The sequence below is a fragment of the Podarcis gaigeae genome (genome assembly GCF_964106915.1).
Source record: "Podarcis gaigeae genome assembly, chromosome: 2".
NCBI classification, from domain to species: Eukaryota; Metazoa; Chordata; class Lepidosauria; order Squamata; family Lacertidae; genus Podarcis; species Podarcis gaigeae.
In genome coordinates this window covers 108,848,942-108,867,946 of record NC_139679.1, presented here as the reverse complement: position 1 = coordinate 108,867,946, position 19,005 = coordinate 108,848,942, and the positions used below count along the sequence as shown (strand labels likewise).

General features: G+C 44.3%; 1 protein-coding gene across 1 annotated transcript; it reads left to right on the top strand.

Annotated features, from left to right (window-relative positions):
* The first annotated feature begins 7,208 nt into the window (after window positions 1-7,208).
* LOC310837652 (L-amino-acid oxidase-like) lies at window positions 7,209-18,902 on the top strand. The gene is made up of 7 exons (XM_083724577.1): window positions 7,209-7,223; window positions 9,551-9,774; window positions 11,670-11,776; window positions 12,629-12,830; window positions 13,927-13,980; window positions 15,011-15,147; window positions 17,202-18,902. The coding sequence occupies exons 1-7, from the start codon at window positions 7,211-7,213 to the stop codon at window positions 17,965-17,967; spliced, it is 1,503 nt and encodes a 500-aa protein (XP_083580703.1). The 5' UTR covers window positions 7,209-7,210; the 3' UTR covers window positions 17,968-18,902.
* Window positions 18,903-19,005: the final 103 nt, after the last annotated feature.

Sequence of the window (19,005 nt, the reverse complement as noted above, 5' to 3'; positions counted from 1 at the left end):
TTGTCTGCTGTGTAACATGCATTCCCTTATATATTTCTTTAAACTACTGTACACCTATCTCAGGTGACTCTTGTTCCATTGCAAACCAGGGTTTGCAGCTGTAGGGCGTGAGCATGGGAGAAACTATGCTTGACCTCTTTTACACCCAATATTTCTATAGCCACTATTTCTTCTGTTCTCCTTTCCCAATACTTCCAAATTACAGTATATGTCCTTGAAAATTCTACCCCAACTCCTCTAGCATTATTTATGAGGGAAATACAGGTTTGGCAACACTCTCAAGCTTCTCTCATAACAAGTTGATCCACCCTGAGATTTGGGTCAAGATTTTGCGAAAGGCCGTAAACACATGTTGGATTTTTTTGCTATGTAAACTATGTACTATTTGTTAAACTTCCTGGTTTTCAAAATCATATACTGGAATCGTTGCTGTCTGCCAAAACAAACAGCAATTAGGTACATATGTTAAATGTTGTTTATTCGCAAGAAGATTTCAAAGGGTGATTAAATTTTTGAGCAGTTATTGAACTTTGATTAGATTCTTACTGCATAGACGGAGAAGGAGGTGCATACCCCTCTAATATAACTCCCATGGAAGTGAACTGTCCTTTCATAGGACCACCCACAGTCATTAGGAAACATTTTCTGATGGTTAAATTATAGATTTAAATCAGGCCTTGCTTTAAGGTGGAGACTCCAGCTACCACCAGCTTGAGTCAGAATGCCCAATGGTTAGGGTTGATTCGAGCTGTAGTCCAACAGCACTGGAGAGCCACAGAAAAGCTACAATGTTGTTGTTGTTATGTACTGAAGTTCTCACCCTGGGCCAGCAGGGGGATACTGTAGATAGTTCAGGTCCACATATGCAAATAAGGGATCGAAAGTGACGTTCAGTGATTGGATAGTTACAGAAAATGGTTACCGTTGTGTTCTAGTGGAGCTCTATATAAGCAGGCTGGCTGAACCCTTCAGTTCAGTTCTGTTCTGGCCTGTGAATAAACAAGAGCTGTTTGAAGAATCGCTGTGTCGTCTGATATGTTCACCCACAACTTAACAGTTGTTGTTGTTCTTGTTGTTGTTATATCCCACCTCCAGACAAGGACGTTGCAGACCCCCCCAAGTGTCCCTATTTTCCAGGAATAGTCCTGGATTTACACAAGCCGTCCCGGTTTCTGATTTGATCCCAGAATTTCCCACTTTTCCTTAGGACGTTGCTATATTCATTGAGAAATGTTGGAGGGTATGGTAGGATGTCCCTATTTATTGAAGGGTATGGAGTTATTGGACCCCAAGCCAAGGAGATAAGTAACCATACAACCTTTAGAAGACATCTGAAGACAGCACTGTACAGGGAAGTTTTTCTTACTGTTTACTGTTTTATTATGTTTTCATATATGTTGAAAGCTGCTTGGGGCAACCCAGTCAGATGGATGGGGTAATAATAATAATAATAATAATAATAATAATAATAATAATAATTTTCATTGGAGAAATGTTGGAGGGTTTGACGTTGTTGTTATATTTATATCCCACTTCTCCCCCAGACATCAACTCAAGGAGGCTTACAGGTAAAAGAGAAACAGCTAAAAACATAGAAAAAACAATGATTAAAGAGCAATCCAACAGTAATAGAATTAAAACAATCTCACAGCACCAGCCTTTCCCTTACAATTTGGAGACATATGGTGTAAACAAAATCTGCCCTTTTCCCCTTATGGGGTATCCAAGAGCCAGTATAGAGTCCTTACATAGGTTCCCTATTGGTAGGAGAAAATAACAGAGGCCAACCAGAGAATATTGAGAAGCAAAGCAGCTAGTAAGCCTGATCTTTATTGATCTGTTGCAACAGGGTGCTCCCGTCACATGTAGGAAAGAAGGAGGACACCGAACAAAGGTGTGCCTGCCCTTATATAGACATTTTAAATTCCCTGCCCTGGAGCTCTATACATCATATACCTCTATACATCATATATACATCACAGAAGGGGGCGTAACCCAAGAGCACCCCCTACAAACATCATACCTACATCACAGAAAAGGCAGTCTACAACAGAAATTTGATTGTTGTTGTTTTTCCTGGCTGGCAGGTTTTCTGATAATGCCTTATCTGATTGCCTTTCCCGGTAGTCTGCCCACTCCTTTGAAATGGTGATTACAATTACCCACTTCCTGAGACAATGGGAAAGTTCCCTCACCTCCTCCCTCCTTGCAGAAAAAACATTTGGTCAGTTTGGGAGTCAAAATGGTTTCAGGGAGTCAAAATCAAATCAAATTTTATTAAACGGTCACAGACCAGATTGACTCGTACAGCTAGTCAGCGAAACATAACACCGGAAAAAACAAAGGACAATTTCAATACAAATTAGGCCATAACAACAATTTAAAATTGGACAACATGAATAAAATTAAGTATTTGTCTTCACCTGCATGTTGACATTGGAAAGCTCTTGTTTTCTGCGCCTGATAGCGGCTGCACAGAATTTAGCAACATTGATCGTGATTACAGGAACCTTATCTTCTACCAAGGCTCTCATACATTGAAGTTCTGATTCATTTTTAAACTTTCGTAGAACTGGGGCAATAAAGGTCAGGCGTAGATCCTCGTAATAACTACAGTGCAGCAATACATGCAAACTTGTTTCCACTTCCGATGAGTCACATGGGCAAACACGTGACTCATATGGTTTGCCCTCATATCTGCCTAGCAGCAGGGCAGAGGGCAGAACGTTGAATCTGGCCAGGGTAAAGGAATGTCTGTACTTAGGTATTTGTAAATCAGCCAGATAGTTTGCGGGTGAGAACCCTCTCCCAGAGTCTCTAATTGTGGCGTGTTTATCCATTTTGCCCATATGACATTGCAGCTCTATGTCCCTAATGCGCTGGAGCACTTGACTTCTGGCTCTCTCATATCCTGCCGCTATCAAGATCTGCGGGGAGAAACCCAAGCTTCTTATCTTTTCAAACAGGGAAGCTTTCCAGGTAGAATGAAAGGTGTCTAAGAGTGTTAAGGGAGCCAAACCGGCCGGGAAAAAAATAAGTTTTAACCAGTAGTGTATCTTTAGAATCCACAAACGCGCGTTAACAGGTAGTTGTCCAACTTCTAAGCGGACAGCTATATTAGGGAGTCAAAATGGTTTCAGGAAACTGAGGCACAGAAAACAAACTTTGCTATATATCAGGATGGGACTGTTTGGGAAAGAACGGAAAGCTTACAGGGAGAAGGATTTGGAGGGTCCTGTGAAGGAAGTAGAAGGCAGCCTGAACAAATATTGCAAAACTCAATCTACGTCTAAGAGACAGAACTTACAAAAGAGTGAAGGCAGTATGAACTTGTTGACATTTTGTCACTTCAATACTTAATCACCCCACCCCCAAAACACTGTTTCTTTTTTTTTCTTTTTGAAATATATTTTTATTAAAGATTTATTGGTTTACAAAAGCATGTGCAATGTCTCTTTTTTTTCAAGTTACATTTTCTACAGATCAGTTTCATTTGTTGAGACATTAGTGTTACATTAGGAAGAAAAGGGGGAAAGAGGTGGAGGGGGGAATGGTGAGTGGGGCTGGTCAGGTGGCAATGCTCTTCTGCTTGGTGTATGTGTGGGGTTTTGTGTCAGCGTCACTTGTGTGAGTTCTCCTTAATATTCACTTGTTTTCCTTTGGTTTTGAGGGAGGTTGGGGTTGGCCTTGGGTGTGGTTGGTTGTCTTTGCTGGGCTGTGGTGAGCTTTGTTTTTGTGTGTGAGTGGGGTGCACGTGTGTTTTTGGATCAGGTTAGCCAGATTGATTCAAATGCTGTTGGTGGGTTCTTCTTGTTGTCTTGTTGGGTTGTGCACGTGATAAAGGGTAACCATATCGGGGTGAAGCTGTCTTCTTCAATTTGTTCCCGTTTCAGTTTGTTGGTTAGTTTTTTGAATAAGGCTGTTTACCACTCTCCCCTGCCCACGAGCCAGATCACTGATTGGACCCGGATACCTTGTGGCTGCAATGGCACACACCACAAAAGGTGAGTGGTCTTCTCATACTGCCTAGATCTCTTACGCTGAAAGTGAGTATGGAGATGTCTATCACCTTGCCAACAAAGGTCCGTATAGTTAAAGCTATGGTTTTCCCGGTAGTGATGTATGGAAGTGAGAGCTGGACCATAAAGAAGGCTGATCGCTGAAGAATGGATGCTTTTGAATTATGGTGCTGGAGGAGACTCTTGAGAGTCCCATGGACTGCAAGAAGATCAAACCTCTCCATTCTTAGGGAAATCAGCCCTGAGTGCTCACTGGAAGGACAGATCCTGAAGCTGAGGCTCCAATACTTTGGCCACCTCATGAGAAGACTCCCAGGAAAAGACCCTGATGTTGGGAAAGATGGAGGGCACAAGGAGAAGAGGACAACAGAGGACGAGATGGTTGGACAGTGTTCTCGAAGCCAACAGCATGAGTTTGAGCAAACTGCGGGAGGCAGTGGAAGACAGGAGTGCCTGGCGTGCTCTGGTCCATGGGGTCACAAAGAGTCGGACACGACTAAACGACTAAACAACAACAACACTTTCATTACTGAGCTCCTGGGCTCACATTTTCTAAGAACTTTGCAACTCCCATGGCAACCCACATTGCTAACGTTCAGGTGTTTCACCTGCATTATTTCCACTCAACAGAGTGTGCCTAAGCCATAACAGACAACTCCCCAACTTTCCCCAAACGCAAGCGGGCTGAGGGACTGAAACAATTTTCTGCTGCTGCCAGGCGATTGGTTGTCTTCTTGCAGCCCGGTGTGGGTTAGATGCTACCAAGGACATGCTTTGCTCTCACCTCAAATGTCCTCTTATGTGCAGTCGTTGCTGTTTTGAATTTCGTCATGTTATTGAAAAGTTTGGGAACTGCTGTATTAGCTGGACACCACTCGTTTTGTAAAACACACTTGTAAGGACATGGAAGAGCCTTTTCCCATCTTCAGGGTGCCATGCGGAAACAGACCCCGTCATCCTAAAGGCACAGCAAATCACCCGAGTGGTGCAATTCGTGATGCGTAGAGGCTGAATGAGTGTCAGAGCGAAATTCCTAGCGATTTTCCAATGGCCTAGCGGAGTCAAGAATTTCAGCTAAGAGGAACTAGCAAATTCAGTGTTGGCTTCTTTCCCTGGAAAGGCAGGTTGTTCCTTATAGGAACGGGCCTGGGTTCTAGGAACTGGCCTCCTTCAACTTCCCTCAGTCCATTTGTCATCTTTCTTGCCCACTCATTCCAGTAAGTTTACTTAATGTTGCCAGTAGTTGTGACACCTGTTCACAATTTGGTGTCCTATTCTTTCCTTTAGTCACTATGTAGGTCACAGCAGCAGCTGATAAACTTTGGGGTGTGTGTGTGTGAGAGAGAGAGAATCGCGTTTATCTATCCATCTCTCTTGTTTCTGCCCTTCCTCCTTCTATCTGACTGCTGTTCCATGCCCCCAGGACGCGCACCAGCTCTGCCCCCACCTGCTCTCCGCCCCCCCCCCCCGGTGCCGGAGCATGAAGCTCTGACACTGTGCAGTGTGCATAGGAATTCATATGTTTTTCAAACTATAGTCCGGCCCCCAACAGTGTCTGAGGGACAGTGAACTGGCCCCCTGTTTAAAAAGTATGAGGACCCCTGCTCTAGTGCCTGAACTACTTTAGCCCACCCTTCTGTTGATGCTCTTTTTGTTGTTCTTGGGTTTTGCAAGCGCTGAGTCCTGCTTCTTAAAATGCTGCCTTTGCCCCTACTTTCTTTACCGTCAGCAGCCTTTTATGTGGATACCATGGTATCGCTTTCTTTTTTTCTTTTGCCTCGAGGCACTAGGCCTCAAGTCCCAACGGTGCAGTCCCAATGGCACAATCGCCTTGAAATATGCTTGCTTCTTCTTCCTGATTGGGAGCCTTGCGACACCACTGGCACTTTTCTTGCATCGGGCTTGGCCAAAGAATTTGCTTAGGGCTAGCCATATTTGGGATGTGGGTGGCGCTGGGGGTTAAACCACAGAGCCTAGGACTTGCCGATCAGAAGGTCGGCGGTTCGAATCCCCACGATGGGGTGAGCTCCCGTTGCTCGGTCCCTGCTATACGCCGGCTCCCTCGGCCAATAAACCGAGATGAGTGCCGCAACCCCAGAGTCGTCTGTGACTGGACCTAATGGTCAGGGGTCCCTTTACCTTTACCTTTTTAGCCATATTTGACCTTAGAGGCAAGGAGCTCTTGGATTAGGTGGTTATTTACTTAATTAACGTATTTATATCTCAACTTCTTCTCCAAAGAGCTCAAGGCGGCCTACATGGTTCTCCCCCTCCTCATTTAACCCCCACAACAACCCTGCGAGGTAAGCTAGGCTGAGAGGCAGTGTCTGACCCAAAGACAGATATTAAGCTTCATAGCCAAGTGGAGATTTGAACCCTGGTCTCCCAGGTCCTAGTCCAACACTATCTTGGTTTATTACCATCCTTGGTTTATTACACTGCTCCTTGTCTTCACTGTAAGATATTTTAATTTAATATATTTTATTGTGTGTGTGTTTGTTAAGGCTACCAGATTTTTTTCAATGAATCCGGGGACACTTTTCAACTTCCTCCTAAATAGATGGATTTTGTCAGGGGACTGATTTGTAAATCTGGGGGCTGTCCCCGGGAAATGGGGACATCTGGTAACCTTAGTGTGTGTGTGTGTAAAATATTTTATAACCTGACCTGAGTCCAGTCTAATCTGACCTAATGTCTTCTAATCAGTCATTAAATATCGGGGTTGCTAGATAGCTGCTAGGGAGCAAATTATGCTGTAATCTCTGACATTTTCCTTCCTGTATTTGTAGAAATATTGACTATATCGAACTTTGCTTGCTTTCCACGCATTCAAGTTTTATTAGACCCTTAAAAATCTTACAGGATATCCTATAAAACCCATTGGGCAAAAGGTGAGATCTTCTTGGCCTCACTTTTAAGTATTCCAGATCAAGCTTTGTGTGTCTTTCCCGCACCCCTAAGGTGTTTTTTAAAGGTACTTTCTTAGAAGATATGCAACTATATTGTGCCATCCGTCTCGGTTGCGTGTACTGTGCTTCAGGTGACCTTTACCAGATAGGTGTGTTTGGGAATTGCCCTTTGAGAGGTTGGTCACCAAAGAGGTTTCTGAATCACTATTGGCTCATAGCCTGCCACATTCTGGCTATAAAATAAGAGCATTCACTTGCCATCCTTACACTACCTATCAGAACATGGACCAATTCTGTAAGTCTTTCATTTTCTCATAGAAATTTTAGGATGCAAGTGTCCTCTGGGAAATCAAGTTATGGCTATGCTCTAATTCTGATTTGTTTTAAACTTTATAATGTCTTCTTCTTCATCATCATCTTCTCCTCCTCCTCCTCCTCCTCTTCTCTTGCTGATATATATATAATGTCCAGTAGCACCTTAGAGACCAACTAAGTTTGTTCTGGGTACGAGGTTTCATATACATGAAAGCTTATACCAAGAACAAACTTTTTAAAAAATATATTTTTATTAGTGTTTTTTTAAACGTATCATTTCCAACAATCGTTTAACATAACTTCTTATCTTATACAATATTTTAGACTTCCGTCGACAACCTCTGAAGATTTTCCGTTCTTTATCACTTGTTCGGCATTTCTTAATTTCTCTATTACTTTTAATTATCTTTAACTAGTAATTCTCTTCATAGTCTTTCTTGCAATATTTCAAGTAGTCCTCCTTACAGAACTTCTTGCAGTCCTACTAGCGTAATCTGTTCATTACAATTGCTTTTCATATGCCAAGAACAAACTTAGTTGGTCTCTAAGGTGCTACTGGACATTTTATTTATTTTTTATATATTTCGACTGCGTCAGACCAACACAGCTACCTACTTTCTGTTGCTGTTACTGTAGTAACTTCATAGCAACAGAGTCAGCTGGCTACAGCCATATGTTGACTATCCCTTATCGAAACCTTGGACAAACCTCTGTTGGGGAAGATTAAGGTATATGACATTCTTTTCCAATCTGGTGCCCTCTAGATATTGTTGGACTACAACTGAGCATTGGCCATGCTGGTGGGGGATGATGGGTGTTGGAGTCCAATAGCGTTGAGTGGGCACCAAGGCTGGTATCTGATGCCCGATGTGAGAAGGACAAGGAGATGGATCCACCATCTCTTCCTTGACCCCTTGCTTAATAATAATAATAATTTATTATTTATACCCTGCCCATCTGGCTGGGCTTCCCCAGCCACTCTGGCCGGCTTCCAAAAAAATAATAAAATACTGTAATACATCAAACATTAAAAGCTTCCCTAAACAGGGCTACCTTCAGATGTCCTCTAAAAGTCTGGTAGTTCTTGTTCTCTTTGACATCTGGTGGGAGGGCGTTCCACAGGGCGGGCGCCACTACCGAGAAGGCCCTCTGCCCAGTTCCCTGTAACTTGGCTTCTCGCAGTGAGGGAACCGCCAGAAGGCCCTCGGTGCTGGACCTCAGTGTCCGGGTAGAACGATGGGGGTGGAGACGCTCCTTCAGGTATACTGCTTACAAAGTTCTTCTTTGAATTCATTTTCTTTGGTAACTGTTGTCTTAATTGTAACGATGCCTTTGTCTTCATCTTTTTAATACCTTTCTTCATCATCTTTGTGAAAAGGAATGCTTTCTGACATGGGAGGGCTATAAGTCAAAGCAGGCAGGGAAACAGGGAAGTTCGGAGGAGACTTGGAGCTTTCGCACATGGTAGCAGCTGCGGTAAAGCGAAGAAGAACTATTGGGAGGCAATATCTAGTTCTGTGTCTTCATTTTGGCCAAGGACAGCTATACAGTTAATCAGTACTGTTTTTCTAGAAAAAGAGGTGCTGGAACTCACACTGAACACCTCCCTTGTTCTCTTATAATGGCAATGGCACCCACCTGAGAGGTGCCGGAACTGAGTTCCGGATGAAAAAAAGTCCTGTAGTTACTACATCTGATTCTGTTGTGAGAAGAGACTACAGTAATATTTCTCTGGCCCTATTTGTAACATAGACAATTTAAAAGAAAATAGGGACCAGGTTTCCACCCAGTTGGGGGGTCAAGCACTAAGTGGTTATTTCAGGGATTTCTAGAGAATTCAAAATTGGAAGGTGCCAAAATGCATGACTCAAACAAATCAACCAAAATTTGCATTTTTCATACATTATTATTATTATTATTATTTATTATTATCATCTGTATACTGCCCTATACTCACAGACAGTGCTTTTTTTTCTAAAAAAATGTTTAGGGGTACTCTTATTTTTGACTCAACCCCCTCCACCATTTTATAGTTCAAATCGGGAAAAATAAATACAGTTAATGGACAAAAGTACAAAGATTCACAAAATGTTTAGGGGTATGCGTACCCCCAGAAAAAAAAGCACTGCTCACAGGTCTCAGGGTGGTTCACAACATAAATTCACAATATAAAAACACAAAATACATAATAAAAACAAAAGCAACCCAATTAAAAGAACACATTTTAAAAGGGCGTTAGATGTCATTTCTGAATTCACTCTCCTTTTTATATATATAGTTCCTGTTCAATCATTTCTTGTTTTCTAGCACTTTTCCCGTTCCTGCTGCTCGTGATAGCCTTGGTTTCCCCAAATCATGCTGAGGACCACGAGGAATGGATGAAGTGTTTTGAGGATCCCGACTATGAGGAGCTGTTAAATGTTGCCAGAAATGGGCTGGGAAAGGCTTCAAATCCAAAGACCATTGTGATTGTTGGGGCAGGAATAAGCGGGCTCACTGCTGCCAAATTGCTGAAAGATGCAGGACATCAGGTAATTGTACTAACAAAGGCTGGAATCCTGTGTACACTTTCCTTGGAGTCAAGTGGATTTACTTATTAGTAGCCATGCATAGGGGCGCGGGTGGCGCTGTGGGTTAAACCACAGAGCCTAGGACTTGCTGATCAGAAGGTCGGCGGTTTGAATCCCCGCGACAAGGTGAGCTCCCGTTGCTCGGTCCCTGCTCCTGCCAACCTAGCAGTTTGAAAGCACGTCAAAGTGCAAGTAGATAAATAGGTGCCACTCCAGCGGGAAGGTAAATGGCATTTCCGTGCGCTGCTCTGGTTCGCCAGAAGCGGTTTAGTCATGCTGGCCACATGACCCGGAAGCTGTACGCCAGCTCCCTCGGCCAATAAAGCGAGATGAGCGCTGCAACCCCAGAGTTGGCCACAACTGGACCTAATGGTCAGGGGTCCCTTTACCTTTACCTTTAGCCATGCATAGGTCTGCAATCTGAGAAACACAGGTCTTTAATCTTGACAAAAAGGAGGAAGAAGGGGGGTGGGTCTAAAATGAGTGGTTCTGCAGAACATGGGCTCTTTCACCTGCCATTTGAGACCCTTAATTGTGCCAAGGTTTGAACTGCGCATCTTGCCCCATATAATGAAGCTATTGCCCCTCCTATGTGCATAGTTATGTTTCTCGCATCCATGCTTGCAGGGGCCGATCTACTATGAATCTAATGAAGGTTAAGCTTTGGGGCTCTTAATCTCAGAGGGGTCCCAGATGTGACTTTAGCCCACTATGGATATTTTTTTGGGGTCATCTAGGTAAAAAGGTAAAGAACCCCTGGACGGTTAGGTCCAGTCAAAAATGACTATGGGGTGCAGGGCTCATCTTGCTTTCAGGCCGAGGGAGCCGGCATTTGTCCACAGACATCTTTCCAGGTCACATGGCCAGCATGACTAAACCACTTCTGGCGCAACGGGACACCGTGATGGAAACCAGAGCACACAGAAACACCGTTTACCTTCCCGCCGCAGCAGTACCTGTTTATCTACTTGCACTGGTGTGCTTTTGAACTGCTAAGTTGGCCTTTCAGAATATTTAGAATTAGCCAAATAGACAGATATAATAAGACAAAAACCAAAAAGTGAAGTGAAAAAGGAATGGGAGTGTCTAAATGAATACCTTAAAAGCCAAGGTTCGAGGACAGAAATCTGGCTGAGTCGGGAATAACCTTGTGAAGTGAAAGGGTAAGAAAGAGGGATTTATATCTAGATGCTAGGATAGAGATGATAAGGAAACAGGAAAACACAATGAGAGGTAAAAGAGGTGCTGTGGGATTGATGGAAGCCAATGTTTGTTTTTCTTTTTAGTGTTTATATTATTAACTTGTAAGATATGGATTTGTGGGGTTTTTTTGAATGTCGGTTTTTGTGTTTTGTGTATTGTTATTTTTCGATATTTTTCGTGTTGTGTGAAAAATACTAATAAAATTTATAATTAAAAAAAATGAACTGCTAGGTTGGCAGGAGCTGGGACAAAGCAACGGGAGCTCACTCTGTTGTGCGGATTCAAACTGCCAACCTTCTGATCGGAAAGCCCAAGAAGTTCAGTGGTTTAGACGACAGCGCTACCTGCATCCCTTTTGGGTCTACTAGACCCCATTTGAGTTGGACAACTCAAATTCATTATTTTTGTTGTATGTATTTCAACAATCCCAAAGTTTGGGAGTCCGTAGCACAAATCTTTATAAGGTGTGGTGATCTGTCATGGAACAACCCAACTGAAGAAAGTGGTTGCCCCAACCTTGTTTCTGGTTGTGAAGGGGCCCCCATGACAGTCCAAGCTTCAGGATCCCCAAAATGTAGGTGTGCTTGTTTGTTTCTGGAGCAGCAATCGGTAAGGAAGTGAAGCATAAACAGCGACAATGCATTTGTTCCTAGGTTCAGATTCTGGAAGCCAGTGACCGCATTGGGGGTCGGATAAAGACCTATCGTGAGAAAGACTGGTACATGGATATGGGACCGATGCGTCTGCCCAAGGCACAGAAGTAAGGCAAAAAGCTTGTTGCCAATCATGCACAAAACTCATTCTGTTTTAGAAACATCTGCGGATGAAGTACTTCATTTTACCTGGTACCCTCCTTCCCATTTCCTGGAATTAGCAGTTGGTGTGATTTTTTTTTAGTTTTGAGTAGGCATCTGCCTAGAGAGCAGACTTGGGAAGGGGAAGTGTTAAGTCTATCAGGTGGTTGCTCGAGAGCAATCGGGCAAGATGCCTCACTAGTCTGTTCTAAAGCTTTATTATTGGTGCTAAAAACCTTTACAATGCAGAGCGCCTCTATTCCATGTCTTGCTCATTCACTGGCAGAATCTGAGAGTGGGCGGTCCTTAAATCTTCCCCAGCAGTCTCTTGACCCCCAGTCAACGCCTCCCCTCTCTGCGCGAAAGCCTACTGCGCAAGGAAGGCTTGGGTAACGGGGGACCTCCCTCCTCCCTGCTTTGCTCAGGCAAGGTGTCCTGGCACCGCCTTGCCTCCTCCGAGCCCTGCATCTCCCCCCCACTAGAGGCGTGGCTTCCTTCCTCCGCTGAGGAAGTGCTGCCTCCCACAATCTTTGGGGGCTCTCTGTAATCCATCCGCCCTTTCCCCTCTCGCCCCTGAGCCGATGGCAGTTCCCTGACAGGAAGTGACCCTACAAGACCTGCTGCATTCTTGGCCATAACAAAATATGTTCAGCCTTTCGTTCCTATCGGGCATTATCCTCCCTTCTGAACTGTGGGTGTGTAATGAATGCTTCGCAGCCTTGCTAACATCCCTGAATATGAAAGCACCATGTCCTGTTATATTATTTTACACATATACTTTATTTAAAAAAGGCCTTTCTTACTCCTTTCCCCTGCAGAATTGTTCGTGAATATATTAAGAAATTCAACCTCACGTTAAACCCGTTTGTTCAGACGGATAAGAATGCCTGGTACTTCATTAGAAATAGAAAGGAAAAAGTGTCTGCGGTGGAGGAAAACGCCAAGCTGTTCGGATATGAAGTGGCTCCCAATGAGAGAGGAAAATCTGCCTCTAAACTCTTCCATGAGTCACTGGATCGGGTAGGTGTTTTGTAAAGAGGCTGTGTGTTCATGAACCAGCTTGCCTGCATCTTAAGGTCTTCTGGTAAGGCCTGGCTCCAAGTACCCTCTTCCGATCACATAGGACTATAAAGGCCCGCCCAGTCTAGCATCCTGTTTCTAGCCAACCAGATGCCTAGGCAAATCCAGCAGCAGGGCCTGCGTTCAGCAGCCATTTTCCCAAGTAGTGGTCAGCAAACTGGCTTCGCTCGCCCGGCTTCCCAATGCCGAGCACTGCTGCTGGTTACAAAGAGGGAGAAGGACAAGATTGGTGGGGTCCAGGACAGAGCCAATGCACTCCACTGCACCCACATTACAAGGAGTTAGTTCCACAACACTTTGGCCCTCCCAACATTGGGAAGCCAGGTAACCACTGCCACGCTGCCCTGCTGACTGACGCTGCCTCTCCCTGCTTGTGGTTACCTGCAGCAGGTATTCAGTTCGGCAGTGGAACTGGTTACACCCTTTAGCAGATACACACTATGCTTCTACAAAGGCCTTCCCATAGTGGTGCTACAATTTTTTATTGGGGGGAGGGAATGCCCTTCACAAGGGAGGCTGGCTGGCCTGGCTGTGACCATACAACCTTGGGGGGGGGGGGAATGAAGGCCTTCCTATTAGCAAAGGCATGTCAAACTATGAATGATTTCTGGAGTTGCTTTCTAGTCTGCTCTTCCCATCTTTTCTTTCTTTTCTCTTCACGTTTTTCGCAAAGCTTCTTTTTCGTTTCGCACTGTGTTCCTCTGTTGCGTGGATTCATTTTGCTCACCCGTTGTTGCACAAGCCTTGCGTCTTTTGACGAGGGTGGTGACTTTTAATTGTCAAGGCTTTATGATGAAGGGCTTAAAACAAACAAACAAATAAAGCAACACATGCCCTCCACATCGCACATAAGACAACTCCCACAATATAATATCGTCAGAGCATATCAGTTAACATAAGAATCACTTAATAAATCTTCAAATGTGACCAGAGTGTATTTTCTTAACCGAATACTGAATGAATGTTTTAAGGCTGGTGAGGAAGGTTTCAAATGGGCATTTCTGATCCAGTAACAATATTTATGTTTACCATGCAGGTAACAAAAAACTGCACGATTTTGAAGGAAAAATATGACTCATATTCCGTCAAGGTAGGCAAAGTGGGCCTTTGCTTGTCTGCAGTATTTTTACTTTGATCTGAATTGTCGCCCTTGTATAAAACTTTTGTATGAATTACCAGTGCGGACAGTTGATGGCTGAACTTCGCCTGCTTGTTCTCTGTCTTAATGGTTCATTAACGTTAAACAGAACTTGAACTATACAGCCTTTTGAATCAAAGACTGTCCTCTGTAAAGTGGGCCACCTGGCAGCACATTCAGGTACATGCACGCCACACTAAATCCATGGAGCTATCCTCTTAGCACGTTAGTGGACATGGGCGGGCTCTGGCAGCCTGTGCATTTGCACTAACAGTGAAAATACAGTGGTACCTCGGGTTAAGTACTTAATTCGTTCCGGAGGTCCGTACTTAACCTGAAACTGTTCTTAACCTGAAGCACCACTACTGCTGCCACGCCGCCGGATTACAATTTCTGTTCTCATCCTGAAGCAAAGTTCTTAACCTGAAGCACTATTTCTGGGTTAGCGGAGTCTGTAACCTGAAGCATATGTAACCTGAAGTGTATGTAACCCGAGGTACCACTGTACAGCCGTTCTGTTTGCTAAAATTATCATTAGGCCCATAGAATCTTTGGCTGGTTGGGAAATTGGATGCAGAAGACAAAACAGGAATGGGGAATCTGTGACCATGCTGTTGGACTATGTTTGCGGATAAATTAGCTACAGTGGACGCTCAGGTTGCGAACGTGATCCGTGCGGGATGCACGTTCGCAACCCGCAGCGTTCGCAACCTGCCTTTGCGTGTCTGCGCACGTGCGGATTGCGCTTCGGTGCTTCTGCGCATGCGCAAAGCGTGATTTAGTGCTTCTGCACATGCATGACTGCTGAAACCCGGAAGTAACCCGTTCCGGTACTTCCGGATTTCGGTAGTCCGCAACCCGAAAAAACACAACCTGAAGTGGCTGTAACCCGAGGTATGACTGTCTAGCTCAAATAAGGAAGCATGTGTACTTTTAACTAGCCTTTCTCTAGCTAATCCCCACCCCCATTTCCTCCAAACAGGAATATTTAATTAAAGAAGGAAATCTGAGCAAAGGAGCAGTAGATATGATTGGTGACCTCTTGAACGAAGAAGGTGGATTCTACACTTCATTTATTGATTCTGCTATGGACTATGTGACCTTCTATGACGATGACAGGTAAAAGGGAGGGGATATTGTATCAGCTTCATTAATACTGTAACTGAGGTGGATGGTGTTTTGGTTTCTCGTTATTCCAACCTGAAGGAGCGTCTCCACCCCCATCGTTCAGCCCGGACACTGAGGTCCAGCTCCGAGGGCCTTCTGGTGGTTCCCTCACTGTGAGAAGTGAGGTTACAGGGAATCAGGCAGAGGGCCTTCTCGGTAGTGGCACCCACCCTGTGGAATTCCCTCCCCTCAGAGGTTAAGGAGATGAGTACTTATATAGCATCCGAAGGCAGCTCTGTAAAAGGAAGATTTTAAAGGCTTAATGTTCTATTATGTTTTCATATATGCCGAAAGCCGCCCAGAGGGGCCTGGGGCAACCCAGTTGGATGGGTGGGGTACAAAGAATAAATTATTATTATATTATAAATTTGGTTGTCCACATCTCCACTTCAGTTTGCAGATTTATTTATTTATTAAGTCCTTGTGAAAATTTAACTGCGCTTTTCTCCTAATATATGCATTTGGAAGAAGATCTGTAGATTATTATTATCATTTACTTATTTATTTATTTATACCCTGCCCATCTGGCTGGGTTTCCCCATCCACTCTGGGCGGCTCCCAACAGAATATTAATAATAATAATAAAGTCAAAAAATAAACAAATCAAACATTAAAAACTTCCCTAAGCAGGGCTGCCTTCAGATGTCTTCTAAAAGTCAGATAGTTGTTTATTTCCTTGACATCTGATGGGAGGGTGTTCTACAGGGCAGGTGCCACTACAGTGGTAACTTGGTTTTCGAACATAATCCATTCCGGAAGACCATTCAAGTTCTGAAACTTTTGAAAACTGAAAACTCAATACGAAAGCCTCAATACGGAAAACTCAATACGGAAGCCCTGTGGCATGTTCTCCATCTGAAAAGTGTTCAAAAACAGAAGCATTTACTTCCGGGTTCACAGCCTTCGAAAACTGAAATGTTGATCAATGGAGATGTTCGAAAACCGAGGTACCACTGTACCACCGGCCCTATTGCTAGGCAAAGTGAGGTGGCTGCCTTAGGTGGCAGATGCAAGCTGTTGGAGGACAGAGTTGTGCATCTCACACAGCCTGCACTATGGCTTCTAAGCCAGTTTGCTTCCTTCAGGTGTAGGGGTTTGTCCACTGCCAGTTCAGTCAGCTTCCAAGCACAGAATGGTAGTAGACACGATCTTGGAATAGCATTGGAGGGGCAACGTCTTGCCCTTTGCCTCAGGTGGCAAAATGTCTTGGTCCTGTTGGAAGTTTGGTAAATATATACAGTGGTACCTTGGGTTACATACGATTCAGGTTACAGACTCCGCTAACCCTTAAATAGTACCTTGGGTTAAGAACTTTATCTCAGGATGAGAACAGAAATTGTGTGGCAGGAGAATCCGTTAGCTAAAGTGGTGCTTCAGGTTAAGAACAGTTTCAAGTTAAGAACGGACCTCTGGAACGAATTAAGTTCTTAACCCGAGGTACCACTGTACTGCAGGGGTGTGCAGAAAGAAGTAGCCGGAAAGTATAACGAAAACTTAAGGTTATTACTCATGGCGCACAAAGTCATTCTTAGGCTTTACATGGAGCCAAGATGGAGCCAAGAAGTTAACTCTAGGACATGCTAACTCAACTTGGAAAAGAAGCAGGAAGGAAGTAAAACCTGAGATGAAATAAGCTGCTAAATGAGAAGGAATCAGGGAGGAAGGGAAGAATAGGTTGCCTTTTGGTCTACCGTGTACCTCTTACTGGGTCAACCATTGCAACTTGAAGTAAAAAGGCTGGAGGTGTCACAAAGGAGGGCCAGAGAAACACATAAAAATAAGAAGCGGCACAGCGAGGGGAAAATCAGCAGTGAAATGTGATGGCTGTGATGCTCTGGATACCATCATGATATGCCTGTAGGAACCAGAGAATAATAATATGCCATTTGCTCTTGGGAAATATAAATGTTGCAGGGAGCATATTTTGCTTGGGTTGCTCACCCTGTTCAATGACTTTTCCTTTCCTTTCTTTTTCTGCTCCTGTTTCCTCCTTCTACCTCCCCAAGTTTTGAGGAAATCACAGGAGGATTTGACCAGCTCCCCAACGGCTTCTCCCGGGAAATGCCCGGGACAATCCGTCTAAGCTGCAGCGTCGAGAAAATACTTAGCACCGGCAAGAAAGTGAGGGTGTTTTACCGCAAGCGGGGCAAAGGAACCTTGTCGAGTCTGACCGCCGACTACGTCATCGTCACGGCGACGGCGAAAGCTGCTCGGCTCATCAAATACCAGCCTCTTCTTTCCCACCCCAAGGCTCGCGCTCTGCGTTCTTTTCATTACGCAAGCTCTACCAAAATCGCCTTGGCCTGCACAGACAGGTTTTGGGAGAAAGACGGGATCCGAGGTGGGAAGTCGATCACGGACCGCCCATCCCGAATGATCTATTACCCGAACCATGTCTTCCCTAGTGGCCTCGGGGTACTCCTGGCCTCTTACACGTTCAATGATGACGCCGACTTCTTCGTTCCCCTCAGCGAGGAAAAGTGCATTGACGTGGTGATGGATGACCTGTCGGAAATCCACAACGTCTCCAAGTCTTATCTCAGATCTGTCTGCAACCGGCACGTTGTACAGAAGTGGGCCCTAGACAAGTTTTCCATGGGGGCCTTTGCTCAACCCACTCCATACCAGTTCACCCAGCTTTTCGAGGCTTTGAAACAGAATGAAGGGAGAGTGTACTTCGCCGGAGAGTACACAGCCCACCCGCATGCTTGGATCGACTCAGCCATGAAGACTGCTATAAGGGCAGCAAGTGGGATTCATCTCAGTGCCTGATCTGTCTTGTAGGAGCTGCAAAACAGACATTGGTTATGTTTATCCTTCGTGAAAAGGAAAGACCAGTTACTTGATCCTAGCTGATGATTATTTGCGTACTGCCAGTTTTCTTTGACAGGCACTGTAACCTTTCAACTGTTTGAATTCATCTGCAAAGGCGTGTTCTGCCATTGTCTCCCAAGGCAGATGGATGCCAACCAGCTAATGTTTTCTATTATTCCTTTTTGGAGGGTGTTTTGATTTTGTCTTCCCAATATGTTGTATGGCATATTGATGTGTTATCTGATTCCCTCCCCCTTTCTATGGCATAATGTATATACAGTGGTACCTCGGGTTAAGTACTTAATTCGTTCCGGAGGTCCGTTCTTAACCTGAAACTGTTCTTAACCTGAAGCACCGCTTTAGCTAATGGGGCCTCCTGCTGCCGCCGTGCCACCGGAACCTGATTTCTGTTCTCATCCTGGAGCAAAGTTCTTAACCTGAAGCACTATTTCTGGGTTAGCGGAGTCTGTAACCTGAAGCGTATGTAACCCGAGGTACCACTGTATGCATATTTTCTTTTCAATGGAAGTCGTTTGGAGACCCTTTGGATGACAAACAACTAATCAGATAAGCAAACAAACAAACAAAGGGATTTTCTCTCAACCTGCTGTGTGTTTGTGGCAGTGGATGATGTGATGGAGCAAAAATAATTTCCTTATTTGATTCCTGCATTGCAGGGGGTTGGACTAGATGACCCTCAGGGTCCCTTCCAACTCTATGATTATTCATCTACTCCCCCTTCTCAATCAGTTTATGGTATTGTTGTTTTTTAAGTGATGCACAATATTAAAGAAGATCCATATTGAATAGGACAAATCATATTTTTTAACTGCATTGCAAGGCACAATCTGTTTGCCTTTTCTGGCTGCCAGGCTAATGGTCTTAAATGAAATAAACGCAATTTTGCATTGCAGTTCTCCAGCTATGTATGTGTACAAATATTCTGAGATACAGTGGAACCTCGGTTTTTGACCATAATCCATTCCTGAAGAAGAC